This window comes from Oxyura jamaicensis, chromosome 26, assembly GCF_011077185.1.
Source record: "Oxyura jamaicensis isolate SHBP4307 breed ruddy duck chromosome 26, BPBGC_Ojam_1.0, whole genome shotgun sequence".
NCBI lineage: Eukaryota > Metazoa > Chordata > Aves > Anseriformes > Anatidae > Oxyura > Oxyura jamaicensis.
In genome coordinates, this window is record NC_048918.1 from 4,650,084 (window position 1) to 4,665,053 (window position 14,970).

The window sequence follows — 14,970 nt, forward strand, 5'->3', positions numbered from 1 at the left end:
GCTGAAATGTTCAGCCCACGACAAGCTGCCCTCTCTGGAGAGCCCCTGCCGTGCTGAAGGGGCAGCTGGAGGGTTGTGGTGCAGCTCCTTCCCTCGGCACCCAGAGACTCCTCTGCAGGTCTGTGTCCAAGGGCTAAGGGAGAAGCAGAGCTGATGCCACCTCTGTGGGGCAGAACAGGATTTGCAAGGGTGAGCTGAAGATGGGAGCTGAGCCCCTTGTCCTTTGGGGAAACCACATCCCGGGCTGAGAGGGTCTCCAACAGCCCAGTCACCCCGGTTGTCCTCACCTGGCTGACAATTGGGGTGAGATTGTACCTGCCTCAGCTGAGGAGCCCTGCACAGCAGCAATGTCCTGCAGGACCCTGCACACTGCCACTGGGGTGGGAGCTGACACCCGTGGGCAAGCAGCTGAGGCACTGCAGGGGTCTGAGACCTGGGTTCAGGAGCTGCACCGAGGGGCCTGGGTACAGATTTGTGCCCCCGTTTCGGGAAGAGCTCGGCATGCTCAAAGGTTGCTCACAATTGTTTTATTGCCTCCGATAAGATGAAGCCTGCTTCCACACCATTGTTAATAATTCATTTTTAACCGTGGTGCTGGGTTAACTGCCCCATATTTGGCTTTCATTACCTCTCCCCAAATATTCGTGTGCCCGTAGTGCTGGGAAAGGCCAAGTCCCCTCTGCAGGGCCAGACCCCGGCTCTCCGTGCTGCTCGGAGGGGGTACAGCAGGGAAGGGTCGCCCCTGCCCTCCACTTCTTGCCCGGGCTGGCAGGGGGCCGGGGGTCGGGGGAGCGCCCGCTTTGCGCTGCCGGCAGCAAAAAGCCCCGGGCGCCTCCGGGCTCCTGGGCTGAAAATGCCTTCGCAGCACAGCTCAGACGCGGGGAGCGCATGGGTGCCGGCTGTCCCCGGCCCTGCCCGGCTGCCCCCGGCCCTGCCCGGCCGTGCCCGGGCGGGCGGCGCTCCCCGCGGGCGCGCAGTGCCACCGTGCGTCGCTCCGCGGAGCTGTCGCCGCTGCGCCCTGGCGACACCTTGCTGGCACCGCGGGGAACGATGCCGGGAGCAAGGGCGAGTCCTGGCGCCGCGCTCCGCCCTGCCACCTGCCCCTAAACCAGGGCTAAGGGGCTGCTCTCGGGGCTCCCTGCAGGATTGGTGCTGGGAGCGGGGCAGAGCTGCTCCCAGACCAGAGCGCATGGGTAGAAAGCTGCTCTACCTGGTGGTACGTCTGGATCCATCAGCTGGATCCAGGCCACAGCTGGAAAACAGCTCTTCTAGAGTCATTTTTTTTTTGGAAAACAGTACTTCTAAAGAGTCTTTTTTTTTTTTTTTTTGTATTTTTCTTTTTATTTGGATACAAATTCTTGACCTCTCTGGGTACAGGGGTGGGACCCAGCTCCGCTTCTGCTTCTGCGTTTCCCTCAGTACAGAAAGGGGCACTTCTGTACCTCAGTACAGAAGAGGGAGGGAGGAGTGTGAGCAAAGCGAGGTTGGGCAGGAGGGGTTAAGGCTCCTGTGTTTGCTCCCTGCCTTGTTCATCCTGAGGGTGTTCAGCACCAGGAGCGGCCGCTGTCGTGGGGTGTCCGTGCTGGGGTGTTGCATGCTGCCAGCCTGCTGCAGGGGCATGGAGAAATCCATGGGTGACAAAACCTGCTGCCATCAGGTGAGCCACCAGCACCTGGCATCCCGTGGGCTCCTTACAAAAGGTAATGAACGCAGCTTAGGGCTGCTACGTCCTGCAGGGAGTGCTGCAGCCTGTGTGTGGATGGAAACGAGCAAAATCGCTGGGCAACTGGGAGAAAAGAGCAACCTCTGGGGGATAAGGAGAAGGACTTAGGATATGCAAAGTTGCAGCAGAATCCCAGCTCTGTAAATAGGGGCTGGTTTGCCCCAGTAGTGGGAGCTGCCCCCACCCCAGCTGCAGGAGCTGCTGGAGCAGCCACGGCTGCGTTAGGAAGGAGCTCAGCGGGGTGAGCTCCTGGCTCGGGGCGAGATCAAAGGCAGCGGCTGCTGTCGGACGAGCTCTCCCGAGAGGAGCCGGTCGAGCCGGGTAACACGTCCTGAGTCACTCTGAAGAGCAGTGAGGTGGCAAGATATTCTGGGTGGAGGCAGATTGTCTGTGACAGAGATGCTGTGAAGGGGTGCAAACAAGTAGCGCTAGCACCAAGCTGCTTCCTCACTCACCGGGGCGGGAACGCTCACCACAAGGTCCCCAGGAGTCCCAAGCTGACCCCAGCTTTTGGACAGCTGGGCTCTCCATCTCCTTCAGATAGAAAAGCAAACAGATTCAGCAGCTCTGGAGCAGCAAGGGGCATTTTCACAGCATCACTCCTGAAGCACTCCCTGAGCACGCTGTGGCAGGGTGACAGTGACTGCAGCAAGAGGCAGGGACTGCGTGGGGGCAGCAACGGTGGCTGCTTCATGGCCCTGCAGCTTCTCCTATTGCTACACAAGAGCTGACTTTCGGGCAACTTACAGAATTTGCTCTTCTGAGCTATGCTTGTGAGGGAAGTTTCTCTTCCTTCCTGTAATGAGCACACGATGGCACAACTCAGCACAACTGAGCAGTGACCCCATGCCGCACGGACAGGCATCGTGGTGGTCGCTGGTGTGTGTTCTCCCAACGAGCAGCTGTGGAGGCTGCTGGCAGCATCTCCGCACAGCCTGCCTGTGCTCAGAGCTGTTACCAATAAATCCCAGCACCCCCTGCTTGTTCTGCAGTGTCCACGGGAGTTAATGATTAAACTGGAGCTAGGGCAGCGCTGTTGAAACAAGTCGGATACGTTATCACTGCGCACAAACCCCTGTGTCAGGAACAATAATGACCCGTTCTGTCTCTTACTGAACTTCAAAGCTAAAGGGCATTTGAAAACAAAGAACAGCTGAAATCTCACAGCAGCATGTTCACCCACACCGTCCTGCCAAGGGAGATGCAGTGGCTCACTGGGGCTGAACTGTCACATCCTGACCAGCGCAGGGGGAGCAGGGACAAGGCAGCTTCCTGATACCACCAGAATTTAACAAACCACTTCTCCTGAAAGTGATCTTTGTAATGAAAGATGTGTGCAAGAATGCTTTAATTGGGCTAGCAGGTCTTGACAGACTCACATAGACATGGAAATGACACGTCTGAGCCAGTGCGGGACTGATAGTTAAAAAGTGGATAAATAGTCTATGCAAAATGCAAAGCTGAGTGTTTTCTTTGGATCCTTACTAAGATTGTTGCACTGTGTAAACACAGCCTGTATAATCCGGGTATCGAGGGTACATTTGCCAACTCTTCATGTTACATTTTAAATATTATGCTTGCTCTTCATGGCTATTTTTTTGTCTAGGGTCTGCTGTAATTTTGCCTTCAAATACATCAGGAAAATTATGCCCAGAATTAAATGGTACCAAGTCTGCTTTCAGAGGTACCCAGACAAGAGCACAGGAACCCAACTAGGGTCTGGCTGAACTTGAACGTGGATTTTGGTTTTGTTCTTTCTTTTCTCCTGCTCATCTCCTGGATACCTGGATAAATCCAAGCACCCACCATGGCTCTGCCAAGTGCTTCTTATCATGTTATTGAGTATCCGTGCACACTGTGTCAGTGTTTTTAGGTTAAAAATGACCACGTTTCTGTGCAAAGAGCAGCAATCACTACAGCTCCTCGCACCAGCTGTGCTTGGGCAAGGCTTTGAGCCTGATGGAGGCAGCAGCTGTGGCAGCCAGGCACCTGACCTCAGTGCCCTATAAAAGAGACACGAAGTGCCCTGCTCAGGCTCCTTCCAGTCTGCAAACTGGGGCTGTTTTGGCTGCTTGTACTCTAGGTGACAGTGGGGATGCTGCAGGCACTTGGCTGCAGAGCCTGCTGGAGACTGCTGCTGAGCAGCGTGGGCTGGGTCTGGGCAGAGGTAAAGCTTTCCTTTGAGCCTATGGATTATGGGTTACATCCAAGCAGGAGAGCTCTGCTCCCTGTGCTCTTTGCTTGCTGGTGAGGAGGGAGAAATCACCTGGGAACCTGCCAGCACGGGGCTGATGTGGCTGATGCTGACCCCCAGCCCTGCTGCCTGTTTGCAGGGGCTGCAGCTGCCTCCTGGGCTGCAGCAGGAGAGGTTTCCACCCAGCGCTGTGCTCCCCAGACCCTTGACTTTCAAGTGCAAATGATTGACTTCAAGTAGAGAGCGTGGTCTAAATGAAAGAGAAAAAGCTTTGGTTGGCCATCTTAGCAGAAAATTTGCTTTAAAGATTATATGTTAAGCCCGGATGGCACAGAGTGATGCTCAGTTACAGGAGCGATGGCGGCTTACAGGAGCTGTGCATGTGGCCCGGTTGGTGTGAAATGCAAACAAAAGGGAATAAATTGAAGCAGCTGCACGGATGAGTGGTGTCCCTTCTCTGAACTCCCAGAGCTGTGCCTTTTCTCAGGGTGAAGTGCTTCTCTTGGCCTTGGGTCCTCTGGGTGTAATCGCTCACCCTGGGCCAGCCCTGCCAAAAGCAGGCGTTGCTATGTAATCCTGCAAGCAAAAATACAGCAATCGACAGGTGAGGTGTGTTTGCACTCATTAGGAGGGAAGGGAAGGTGTTTATCCCCATGGGCTGTGTGACTCCTTGCGCAAGAGCAGCCACTGGGTGCGTGCTGCTGCCCGGAGCTGGGCCCACTGTGGACACGGGGACGGATCCTGCTGTGGCACGGAGGGTGCAGCTGCAGCCTGAGGAGCCTTTTGCAACATCTGGGAGGGGTTTCCCCAAACCAAGCTGTGCTTTCTGCCTCTTGCTCTGGCCAGGGTGGCCACAGCCCTGTGTGCGAGCAGCTGGCTGGGGAGGATGGGGTGGGACAGTTGGGATGCAAGCACCGAAATCATAAAAGCAGAGCATCCCCTTGCTCTGTTTTCCCTTCCCATGGCCAAGTGTGCCAGTTTGCATGGAGGACACCTTCACCCTGACCCCTGTGAGCTGCTTGTGCCCAAGGTGCTGTGCACAGGACCTGCACCCTGCTCAGTTCTCACTGTGTGCAGCTGTAATCCTGCCCAGCCCCTGCAGCGTGGCATTTACTGAGCAAAATGCTGAATTTTTGGTTGGAATTTAGCCCGTGCATCTCCTGGCTTCCTCTCTAGGTTTGCATTGCTGCTGGCCAGCCCCAAACTAATTAAGCTATTTAACTACAAACAAGCATTTCCCTGGTTTTGGAAAGTGTAGCTAATCAGATATTTTCTTGCATTCCTTGGATTCCTGATGTGGGTCAGTGCTTTTAATTTGTACTCTTCCCACCACCTGTGCACACCTCTGTTATGTGGGGGTTCAGAAAATGGTGCAGCTCTTGCGAAGGGATGCTTTCCCCTTTCCATGCAAAACAAAAGCTCTGCTTATGCCTGTTTAGAGAGGAATCAGAAACCTGGCTTTGGGTTCTGTGATATGAGCCTGTTTAGTATTCACAATGCTGACTTTAAAAGTAATTGTACTGCAAGGTCATCTAGGAAAACAGTGGAGTGCAACTTTATCTTAATGTTGCCAGCAGTTAATTAACATCAGTAAATTGTTTCGTGCAGTTGCCTCCACAGGTCAGCCCCTCTTTCCAAAACAAGCCTGCGTTAGTTTGGAAATGAAACTGCCTGTTAGGAACACAGGCACTTGCTTTCTGAAAGTTCAGCTCTGAAAACCAGGATTGCATGAAAAACTTGTTTTTTGTTTGTTTGTTTGTTTTTTTTTTGGGGGGGGGGGGGGGATAAAATGGCCCTTTCAACCCAAGCTGCTGTCAGTGCTGCCGTTAACCACCATGGGCCGTGTCCCTGCAGAGCCAGGAGGTGACACAGGTGGGATGGGATTGTCAGAGCAGTGTCCTGTGCTGGCTGGGCTGCTTGCACCCTTGTAGTCAGGGCACATCGATGGGTAAAACTCATCGCTTGCCAGAGCTTTGACTGTCACACAGGAGTAAATCTGTACCATGTTATTTTACGATCACATCAATTTTATTACAGGAATAAAGCACCTTTGTCATAAAAGGTGCACAGCATAAATTTTGGGTCTCGAGGATGCAGGAAGAGCTGAAAGGGAAAGAGATGGTGTTTTCTGATTTGCATCTCTCAGGTTTTGGGCAGCATTTCTGGCTCTGTCACCAAAACACAATCTGTCACTTCTTAACTCTCTTTCCATGATGAATGCTGATGTGTGTGGCTCATTTCTAAGCGGTGTACCCAGGGTTATCTGGGCCGGGTGTGAGCACAGTCACTATCCGAGGAGCACTGGTGCATTCCTCCAGCTCCCATCAGCCTGGCAGTTTTACACGTGGCAGTTGTGGCTTCGGGGAGGTGTACGCATGGGGCAGGTGAGCTCTCAGGCCTTGGAGGCTTGTGATTAAGTTAACAAAAATAAAATAAAATAAAATCCCAAAGCGAGAAGCAGAGTCCCGCACTTCTCTCCGGAGAGCTTTTATCCAGAGGCAACCCGTGTTAAAAGAAGCAAAATCCACTGTGACAGACCCCAGATGCATTAAGGATGCTATAAGAGATGCAGCCCATCCACGTCCTGACTGCCAACTTCTGTGAGTAACTGGCACCTTGCTATGTACAAACCCTTATGTACAGGTGGCATCGCTTTATTTGGCAAGAGCGCGGCTCTGGGGGCAGCAGGACCCAATGTCCCCCCTCCTGAGACGCTGGGCTCACAGCAGCAGGTTCTGATGGCTGCACCCCAAGGAAATCCCCGCAGGGTGAGCCCTTTGTGCCGGGGGTCTCGCTACTCCTTCAGCAGGCCGAGCTTCCTCAGTGCCTCGCGCCGGTGCTCGTCGGTGGCTCCCTTGGGGGAAATCTTGACGCTGACGCAGGAGCGGGGCGGCCGGGGGAAGCTCTGCAGCGGGTGCGATCTGCGCTTGCTGCTCTTCTCTGGCTCAGGGGGCTCCTTCAGAGCTGCAAAGTCCTTCCCAGCCCCGAGGGATGCCGGCCGGGGACGGCTGCTGCGGAGGAAGCTGGGGGCGAGGCGCTCGATGAAGGACATCTTGCCCAGCGAGCCGCTGCCCTTGGTGCCCGGCTCCTTGGCCATGCAGCTGCCCAGCCCCACACCGGAGCGCTCCAGGGTGTTGGACTTGAAGTGCATCGCCCGTGTGCCCGGGGCCATGATCTCCGTTGCCCTGTGCTCGCTGCGGGGAGCAGGGCCAGGGCCAAGGTGGGCGCGGGGCTCCCTGTGGTCCTGGGGCAGCCCCAGCTTCTCCAGCGCCTCCCGCCTGGCTTTCTCCCGCTCCTTGGGGTCGAGCTGCCCTGAATTCACCTTTTCTGCAGCAGCATCGCTGGCAGAGCTGGGCTGGGAGCCAGTGGGTGCCGGAGGGGACGTTTTCACCTTCTGGCCAGGTTCTGTGGCGAGCAGCACCGGGCTGTTTTTGCTGGTTTTCAGGATAATGTTTGGTGGCAGTTTGCGTGGCTTGGGGGCTGTTGGAGGCCCACGCTTGGCTTCAGGGTCCTGAGGGGCCTCCTGTGGTGCTGGCTGCTCCAGCTGGCCCTGAGGAAGTGCTGTGCTCCCCATCTCCCGGTGTGGTGGCAACGTGAGATCAGGGACAGATGCGTGCTCTGGGGCTGGCCGGGGTGGCACAGCCCGTGTCCAGCTTTCCTCTGTGTTTTCCCACTGGGCATCCAAGCTGCTCCTCCATGGCTGCTGTTCACGGCTCACCACGTCATCCTGGAAGGGAGCTGGAGGTGGGATAAGCAGGGGTTTCACCTGGGTTCTCATGTTGCCTTGGCCAAGCCTGTCCTCCTCAGCCATCTCCTGGGAAGTTTTACTGGGTGGCACTGGGTCCTCCACGACGTGTGCAGCCGCTTTGCCATCAGGAGCCTGGTTTGCTCTTTGTGCATTTGCTGTAGGGATGCTCCTTGGAAGACTGTAATAACCTGGGCTTGGAAGGGTTGCTGGAGCTGAGCTGGAGGAGCTCTCACCACCTTTCTGCTCAGCTGCACGCTGCTGGCCTGTGCTGGGAGGGGCAGCCCCGTTCTCCAAATCTAGGCAGAAAGGGGAGAAGTCATGCACCATTCTGCACGTGGACACAGGATAGCTTGCTGCCTACAGAACACTTCACGCCTGATTAAACCAGTGCAGTACAACAGTGTACTTGCACCCGGTGTTTACCCTGACCCTGGCTAATGTGCTCTGGCTGTAAAGGTCAGATACTTTGGATTTGGCAGCACGTGTGGTGAGGAGCCTGAACTTGCACATGGCTGTTCAGAGCACAGGAAAAGATGCAGTGCTCTTTGCTTTGTTTGATAGCTGCTAGCAGCTCCTGCATGCAACAACTGGGAAAAGGCAGCTGGTGCCCTACCTACAGCTGCCTGCAGCCTCCTCTTACCCATGCAGTGATGGAAACCACCGGGCTTTGGCTTATGTGAATAAAACTGGGCCCTGCTCCTTCCCTGCCTGCCAAGGAGGTGCACCCCAGCGTGGCCTCCCCTGGCACCCCAGGGAGGAGCACGACTCCCAGCTCACCCCGGGCAGCGGCGTCTCTCCTGGGCCGTGGCCTGGGGGGCTCCGCGTAGTCGGTGTCATCGGTGGAAACCCCGCTGTCTGCTTCGGCATCCAGCGAGCCGATGGTTTCTTCCAAGAACATCAAGCACTCTTTCTCTTCCACAGATAAGTAGTCATAGTTGTTATCGCTCTGAAAAAGAAAAAGGCAGTGAGGATTGGAGACACAGGTTCTATTCACATCCCCAGCAGTCTGGGGGAGACCTGGGGCACGACTCCTGGCCCTGGGACTTGGGCAGCAGCTATTCAGAGATGGGTACCTGGCAGCTGCAGACAACCAGAGAATGTCCTCTAACGAAGACGGTAATTCAGGGGCATTTTTATGTCATCCTACTGCAAGCATCAGAAGATGGGTTATTCTCATTTTGAAAACTTGGCCTCCACCTCTCAGTTCATTTCCCTTTGAAATATGACAGGGCTGGTACCGTGGCTGGTCTGTAGATGCTGACATCTGTACTGACCAGCAGTGCTGAATCCTAGAAATTTGTCTAAACATCGTAAATCCTGAAGGCTTCCTGGGGATGTGGTCCCTCTCCTTGTTCTCCCATTTGTACCCTGGCTTAGAAAGGAGTAGAGCAAGATCCTGTTTAATTATTGTTGCACTTCAAGCATCGTGAGATATGATTGCTGTAGAAGTGCCAAGTCAGAAGGCACCACAAGCAATATATCATCAAACAACTGAAGTGGGGGAAAGGATGGAGAGTGCATCAGATCAACAAGCATGGGGGGTAATTTGTCCCAGGTGGAGTTGTTTTGCAGAGGCACCTACCCAAACCTTTTACCATGCAATATTACAACCAGTTTGTCCATCCCTAATAAATTTTAGAGGGTTTGATTCTGGTTTGCAATACATCAAATGGAAAACCTGTTCGGGACTGAGCTTTGCACTAACACATATCAATTATGCTCCAAGTCAGACAGGATGTAATTAGGCCATCAATCTTGGAATCAGTGTTTGGAGACAAACAAGTTTTAAGAAACAGATAATGAAAAATTGCACGTCTACACTCATCACCCCAGCTCATCTCTGCCTTAACTCCTAAATCAATCTCTTGTCAGCTGGGGAGGAGGCTCGGTGTCCTTTCCAGGTGAAGTCACCTTGCTGGAGCTGCTCTGACCCAGTTCTCCAACTGGTCTAATCCTGCATGGAGGAACCGACAGGCTCCTCCTGCCCAGTGCCAGGACAATCTGCCCCTGCCCCTTCGGCAGCTCTTGCAGCTCGGTTTTATTCTCCAAGGGAACCAAGCCGCGGTGAGGTCTGCTCCATCGCTGCCATGTAGGACTGCGCGCTTTGGGGCAGGGATTCCTGGGGCCCTTGTGCTGCCCTTGGCACGGGGCTCCCCAGGCACTGCCACAGCACCTCCAGTGAGAGGTTTTGAGCAGGGCAGAAATCTGCCCCAAATCTCGTGCCGAGACGGGTGAGCTGTGCTCAGGCTGGGTGCGATGGGGTGACTTACCTGCTGCGAGTGGTTGGAGGCGGTGCTGACCATGCTGTCGCAGCTGTCGGAGTTGCAGCCAGCCATCCCCAGCCCCAGCTCCTTCCCAGGCATGTCACGGGCTGCCGTGGTGTCTGGCGCAGGCTGGGAGAGCCCAGCTGGAGCAGAAGAAAGGAGGTGTGTTAGGCTGTGAGGCTGCTCGTGTGGCCACAGGGAGCACAGGAGGGCTGCAAAGCTGCTGGGTGCAAAGGTGCTCGTCCTCAGGCTGCTCCCAGAGGAGAGAAGGGAGCAGATGTGTTTTTTGAAAGCATCCTTGGAAATGAAGTTTTCCCCAAAAGAGCTAGAAGCAGAGTGAGCCGTGGAGCACCTACCTACATCCACCTCGTGGTGGTGGTGACTGAACCATCTTGGAGATGTGGATAAGGGGTTCCCAAGCGAAGGAAGGAGCTGTAAGGCTGCAGTGAGCATGCACGCTGCCCCACCACAGCTGAGAACTGCTGCCTGCAGCCATCCCAAAAGTGCTCTCAAAATTTTGAACTCATTGGCCCCCGGTGCTGCCCCTTAGCCCTTGCCCTGCTGCCTGCTTCCCTTGACAGCCACGGAGCTGTCACGGGGGTGCCTGGGTGCGTTTGGACAGGCAATGGGCAGCAGCGATGTGCTGACACCAGGGGTGCTGGCGTCCCCTGATGTCCCCTGCTGAAACCCTGGGGTTTCTCCCTGCCATGCCAGCTGGTTATCTTCACAGGGCACCCAGCAAAGAGAGCTTCACTGCCTGGGAGAAAGGCTAAGCAGCCTACGAAAGCCATAATTACAGCCGTAAACTAGTAGTCTTCCAAAATTTACCACCACCGCCGCCAATTAGGTGCTTTCTTCACTCGCACCACCCGTCCTCCAGGAGGGATCTGGGCTGCAGAGGCTGCTGAGAGCAGCAAACAAACGCCCCCCCCCCCAGCGCTCCCCGTCCCACGCAGGAGCAGACAGAGGAGCTCTTTGTGCCGTAACCTGGCCGTGGTGCACGGGAGCACACTGGTGCTTTATTTTTTTGTATTATTATTTTTTTTGGAAGCAGGATCAAGGAATTAGATCTGGTGATAAGCGTGCAGAACTGGCTCCTTGTTAAGAGAGCCGGACCCTGAAAGAATTCCTTTGTAATTGGAATATGCCGCGAAAATCAGATTTCACCGCCCACGCCCTGAGAGATCCAATGCTTCCACCCAGGGAGAGCTGAGTATTTCAGTCTCACTTCAGCAGTGTTTACTACCCAGAACGCATTTGAGGAAGCAATGTTTTTGGAGTGGCAGCACCCTTGATTCTCTGAATTTGGATAAGCTCATAGCCGGAGCTTTCCGCTGTCAGGAAGCAGGGACGTGCTGTGGGTCTGGGGATTTTCAGGCTTCTGCAAGCTGCGTGGTTTTGTTGTGAACCCAAACATTTGCGATGTGAAATGCAAATCTGCTTCCGAGCACCAAGAGACTACGGCCTGCTCACTCGGGAACCACAGGATTGCTGCAATGCTCTTTGCTGCTTCCCTCCTCACTGCACAAACCCCGGGGAGCAAAGCAGGCGTGGGGAAGCGAAAGTCCTGCTTGAACTTAGCGCCCGCAGCTGGAGCAGCCGCTCAGAGCCAGTGGCACACCGAGCAGCCCCGGGAGGGAGCAGCAGCCCACGCGGGGGGCTCGGCAGAGCTATTTTCTTGGTGAGGGGCCTGGTCAGTGCGTCAGAAGAAATGCCAAGAGTGGCCCCCTCTTTCAAACGACGTTTGCAGGAGCAGAGGCTGGCAGCCCCCCACCTCAAACCCGCCCGCGGGCAGGGGCTGCAAAGCCGGCACCGAGCGCGAGCATTGGGAGGAGGCAAAGTTCAGCACAGAGCACGTCGGGATCTGCACAGGAACAAGAGGTTCATTTTGCTCTGCGCTGGTTCTCTGAGCTGATTATGGCTCTGACACATTCATCCGACTCAGGAGAGGGGAAAGGGAAACCAGCCCTGAAAAAATCTGGTTTTAGGAATCAGGAGGGTTTTACAGTTCCTCCCTTTCACATAACAACAGCTCCGCCACAAACTGAAAATGAGGCCGAGCCTTTAAATTCAGAGAGGTGCTCTTTGAAAAGCTGGTTTTGGTGACATATTCTTCCCCTGCTAAAAATGCTTTTATAAGAGGTTACTTTTTATCTGAAATAAAAGCTAGTTTGGGCACCTTTTGCAACAGCTGCCCTAACTGTCCTCTGCAAAGCTTGCTGAGCCCTCAAACATCAAAGAGGTGCTGGGTAGCAATTAATGCTAATTGCTTTATGTGAAGAGGCCACTTTCTTTTAAGCCCAGAGTTACTACAAGCGCTCAATCGCAGCTCTTCAGCAATGTTCAGGAACGTCGGTGGGTTTTTTGCCCAAGGCAGTGCAGCTCCACCCCGTGCCTTACACCTGCTGGCAGAGGGTCTCATCCTGCCAACTCCAAACACAAAGAGCAAGTAGGCAGTGGCAGCAGATCCCAGTTCCTCCTATTTAAACAAATAAATCGGGTGCATGTCGCAGTTCCCCGAGCTGAGTTCGCTGTCCCAAGTACGGGTTTTACCAGTACGGCTGCCAGCAGCTGCTGGGTCTCCCCAGCTCCCCCCCGACCACCTGCAGCCACCCTGTCCCTTCCCCAATGCCACCTCGGTGTGACAGCTCCGCCACCCTTCTCCTCCCAAAGCAAAGCAGCCGTGAGGGTGCCTGCAGCCCCCGTGTCCCCCAGGGAAGAGGCGCTCAGCTCCTCACCGCGGTCGCGTTCAGCAGGAAAAGGACAGAGAGAGAGGGCGAGAAGGAACAGAGATTGTCAGGCTCTTTTACCAGGATGGCTGTCGTTCCGCGGCACCCAAATCCTTGTCCTGGCCGTGCCTATCCCAGGACCTCTTTGCTTTTCCGTGCTAACCAAACAGGGCCGGGTTACACATTAACTTGCCCTCCCAGCAGAGATAAGGCTGCGCGGGGCTCGCCGGGCACGCGGGGCAGCAGCCAGCTCCTCACCTGCAGCCACGCCAAGCCAAACTCATCCCGAGCGTGGCAAGCTCCTTACTGCTGGGTGCTGCTGCAGCAGGAGGAGCAGCAGAGATGGCTTGGGGTCACAGCCCAGCCCAGCACCTTGCTCAGCCCCGGAGAAGCGCGGTGGCTGCGTGCGTCGCAGCCCCGCGGGAGCAGCTCTGCCAGGGCGCAGCGGCCACGCCAGCACCCCGTGCCCGGGAGGGCAGAGCCGGGCGAGCGGCTGCGGGTGCTCGGCACCACCCAGCGCCCTCCCTTCCTGGCTCTGGCTGCTGGCCTCGGCACGGGTTTCACCGGAGACTCCTTAATCTGACATCCTGTTCTGCTGCATAGTTGCTCGCTGACATCTGGAGGAGTCGCGCGCGCAGCCCTGACCGAAGCGCTTTTGCACATGGTAATTAAGTCCTGCACTGGGTGCTGCCGAATGCATTACCTCACAACAGGCTGATTCTCTTCCGCGGTTTGGGGCATTGGGTCCCTCAGCTCAGGGTTCCCTCGCAGCTCCAAAAGCACAGATTGTTGCCCAAACCGATGGAGACTCGCGTATCACCAAAGCTATCCCAGAAACCCAACATTTGCCTGCCGCTGCTGCATGCCGTAAGGAAACGCTTGCCAAGATAAAAAGCCATTTTAGAAGGAAAGCTTCACCAGTGCATTCTATTTGCCTGTTAGAGGATGGGTGAGGAGGCCAGGGCTTACTCAGCTTGCACAGACAGCTGTGGACCTGCAGCTCCCCCATTGCGGGGGCAGAGCGATGCGGAGCCCCTCTGCAGGCTCACCCCCATCTCTCATGCTGGAAGCATTTCCTTGCAAGGTGCTGTGAGGTACAGTCCTAAAAGAACCAAATATTCAAGCAGGATCCCTGCAGCAAACTCCCACATCTGATACAGCAACCAGATTCATTCACATTTTCATGCTTTAATGATTTTTTTAAAAAATATTGTGTCGCAACATGTGCCCTGCTACACAGAACAGGGAAGTGGAAACATCAGTTATATAAAGCTGCGGTTGGATGGATGGAAAGCGATGGGCCAGGAAGCACCGAGATTGCCACCAGCCCTGTCGAGCTGCAGCTGTGCCCGCTTACAATAGGGCCGGGTGGGTTGGAGGGCAAATCACAGCAAATGAGGGGCTCCTGGGAGCCCTGCCCTGCTCTGCTCTGCTCTCCCACCCCAGCCTGCAGCGAAGGTAAGAGATGTGAACGTGTGTGAATGTGTCCAGAGCCACAGCAGTGCGCTGACCGGTTATTGTAGAGCCACGTGCCAGGCTTAGTCCAAACGCTGCTGGAAGTGATGCCTGGTGTGGTGTTCGGTGGTGCTGCAGTTTAAACAGTCGTGTTTGTGATGGTTTTGTCACGTTGTGCTTAGTTCTGAGCCTGCTCGTAACAAGGGAGCAAATCAAACCCAGATATTTTCGTATTGTGTGTACAGATACAGAGGGCAAGGAATAAACACCCCAGGGCAGGGCAAGCGCGTTCTGAGAGCGTGGTGCTGATAGCGCTGGGACCTAAACCTATGCAATAGGATATGGAGAGCTGCTGCATGGGCCCTGTGTAGATCAGGGAAAATGGCCTGATCCATTAAGAGAAGCCTCGAGCTGCTGAGAAAGCTCAGCTTCTCTAATCTGGATGCCCAGGAAAGAACCTGGTCTTTCTCTGTGTTCTTCTTCCTCCAACAAACAAAAATAGCTACAACCCAAAATAAAGCCTGACTTCATGTACATGGTATGCAGCATATGCAAGTAGTCAAGTGATGCAAAGAAAACTCTCCGCAGTGCTACGAAAGGACTTTGGCATGCTGACAGGCCCCTGCTGCCTCACCCTCTGCATAAACAACAGGACAGGGGTGATTCAGTCCTGGCGCTGGAGGAAACGCATCCGTACGGCGTCGCAGATAAGGTCCCTGCTAACACATCCACGTCTATTTGTCCGTGTAGGACTGCTGGACACTTCCCTCACACTGAGCTGTATGTACAGTACCACGTCTGCTGACAAATTAATTATGAAAAATAGCAGGTAATCAATACCTCGTATTACGCAGCAG

At 54.9% G+C, this 14,970-nt stretch overlaps 1 protein-coding gene across 3 annotated transcripts; it reads right to left on the reverse strand.

The window, feature by feature from the left end:
- Positions 1–5,923: 5,923 nt before the first annotated feature.
- C26H1orf116 (chromosome 26 C1orf116 homolog) lies at positions 5,924–13,147 on the reverse strand. 3 transcript variants are annotated; one of them, XM_035347346.1, is made up of 4 exons: positions 12,917–13,147; positions 9,936–10,072; positions 8,443–8,611; positions 5,924–7,961 (listed from the first exon to the last, which is right to left on the reverse strand). In XM_035347346.1, the coding sequence occupies exons 2-4, from the start codon at positions 10,026–10,028 to the stop codon at positions 6,712–6,714; spliced, it is 1,512 nt and encodes a 503-aa protein (XP_035203237.1). In that variant the 5' UTR covers positions 10,029–10,072; positions 12,917–13,147; the 3' UTR covers positions 5,924–6,711. The 3 variants fall into 3 exon arrangements, with proteins under 3 accessions (XP_035203237.1, XP_035203236.1, XP_035203235.1); XM_035347345.1 differs by having other exon boundaries at positions 12,668–13,147; XM_035347344.1 differs by having other exon boundaries at positions 12,740–13,146.
- Between the last annotated feature and the right edge of the window lie 1,823 nt (positions 13,148–14,970).

Coding starts and splice junctions, on each gene's coding strand:
- C26H1orf116 (XM_035347346.1), bottom strand. CDS start 10,028: ATGCCTGGGAAGGAGCTGGGGCTGGGGATGGCTGGCTGCAACTCCGAC. Junction 8,612..9,935: donor CCTCCAACCACTCGCAGCAG/GTAAGTCACCCC, acceptor TTTCTTTTTCAG/AGCGATAACAACTATGACTA. Junction 7,962..8,442: donor GAGAGACGCCGCTGCCCGGG/GTGAGCTGGGAG, acceptor CTTTCTGCCTAG/ATTTGGAGAACGGGGCTGCC.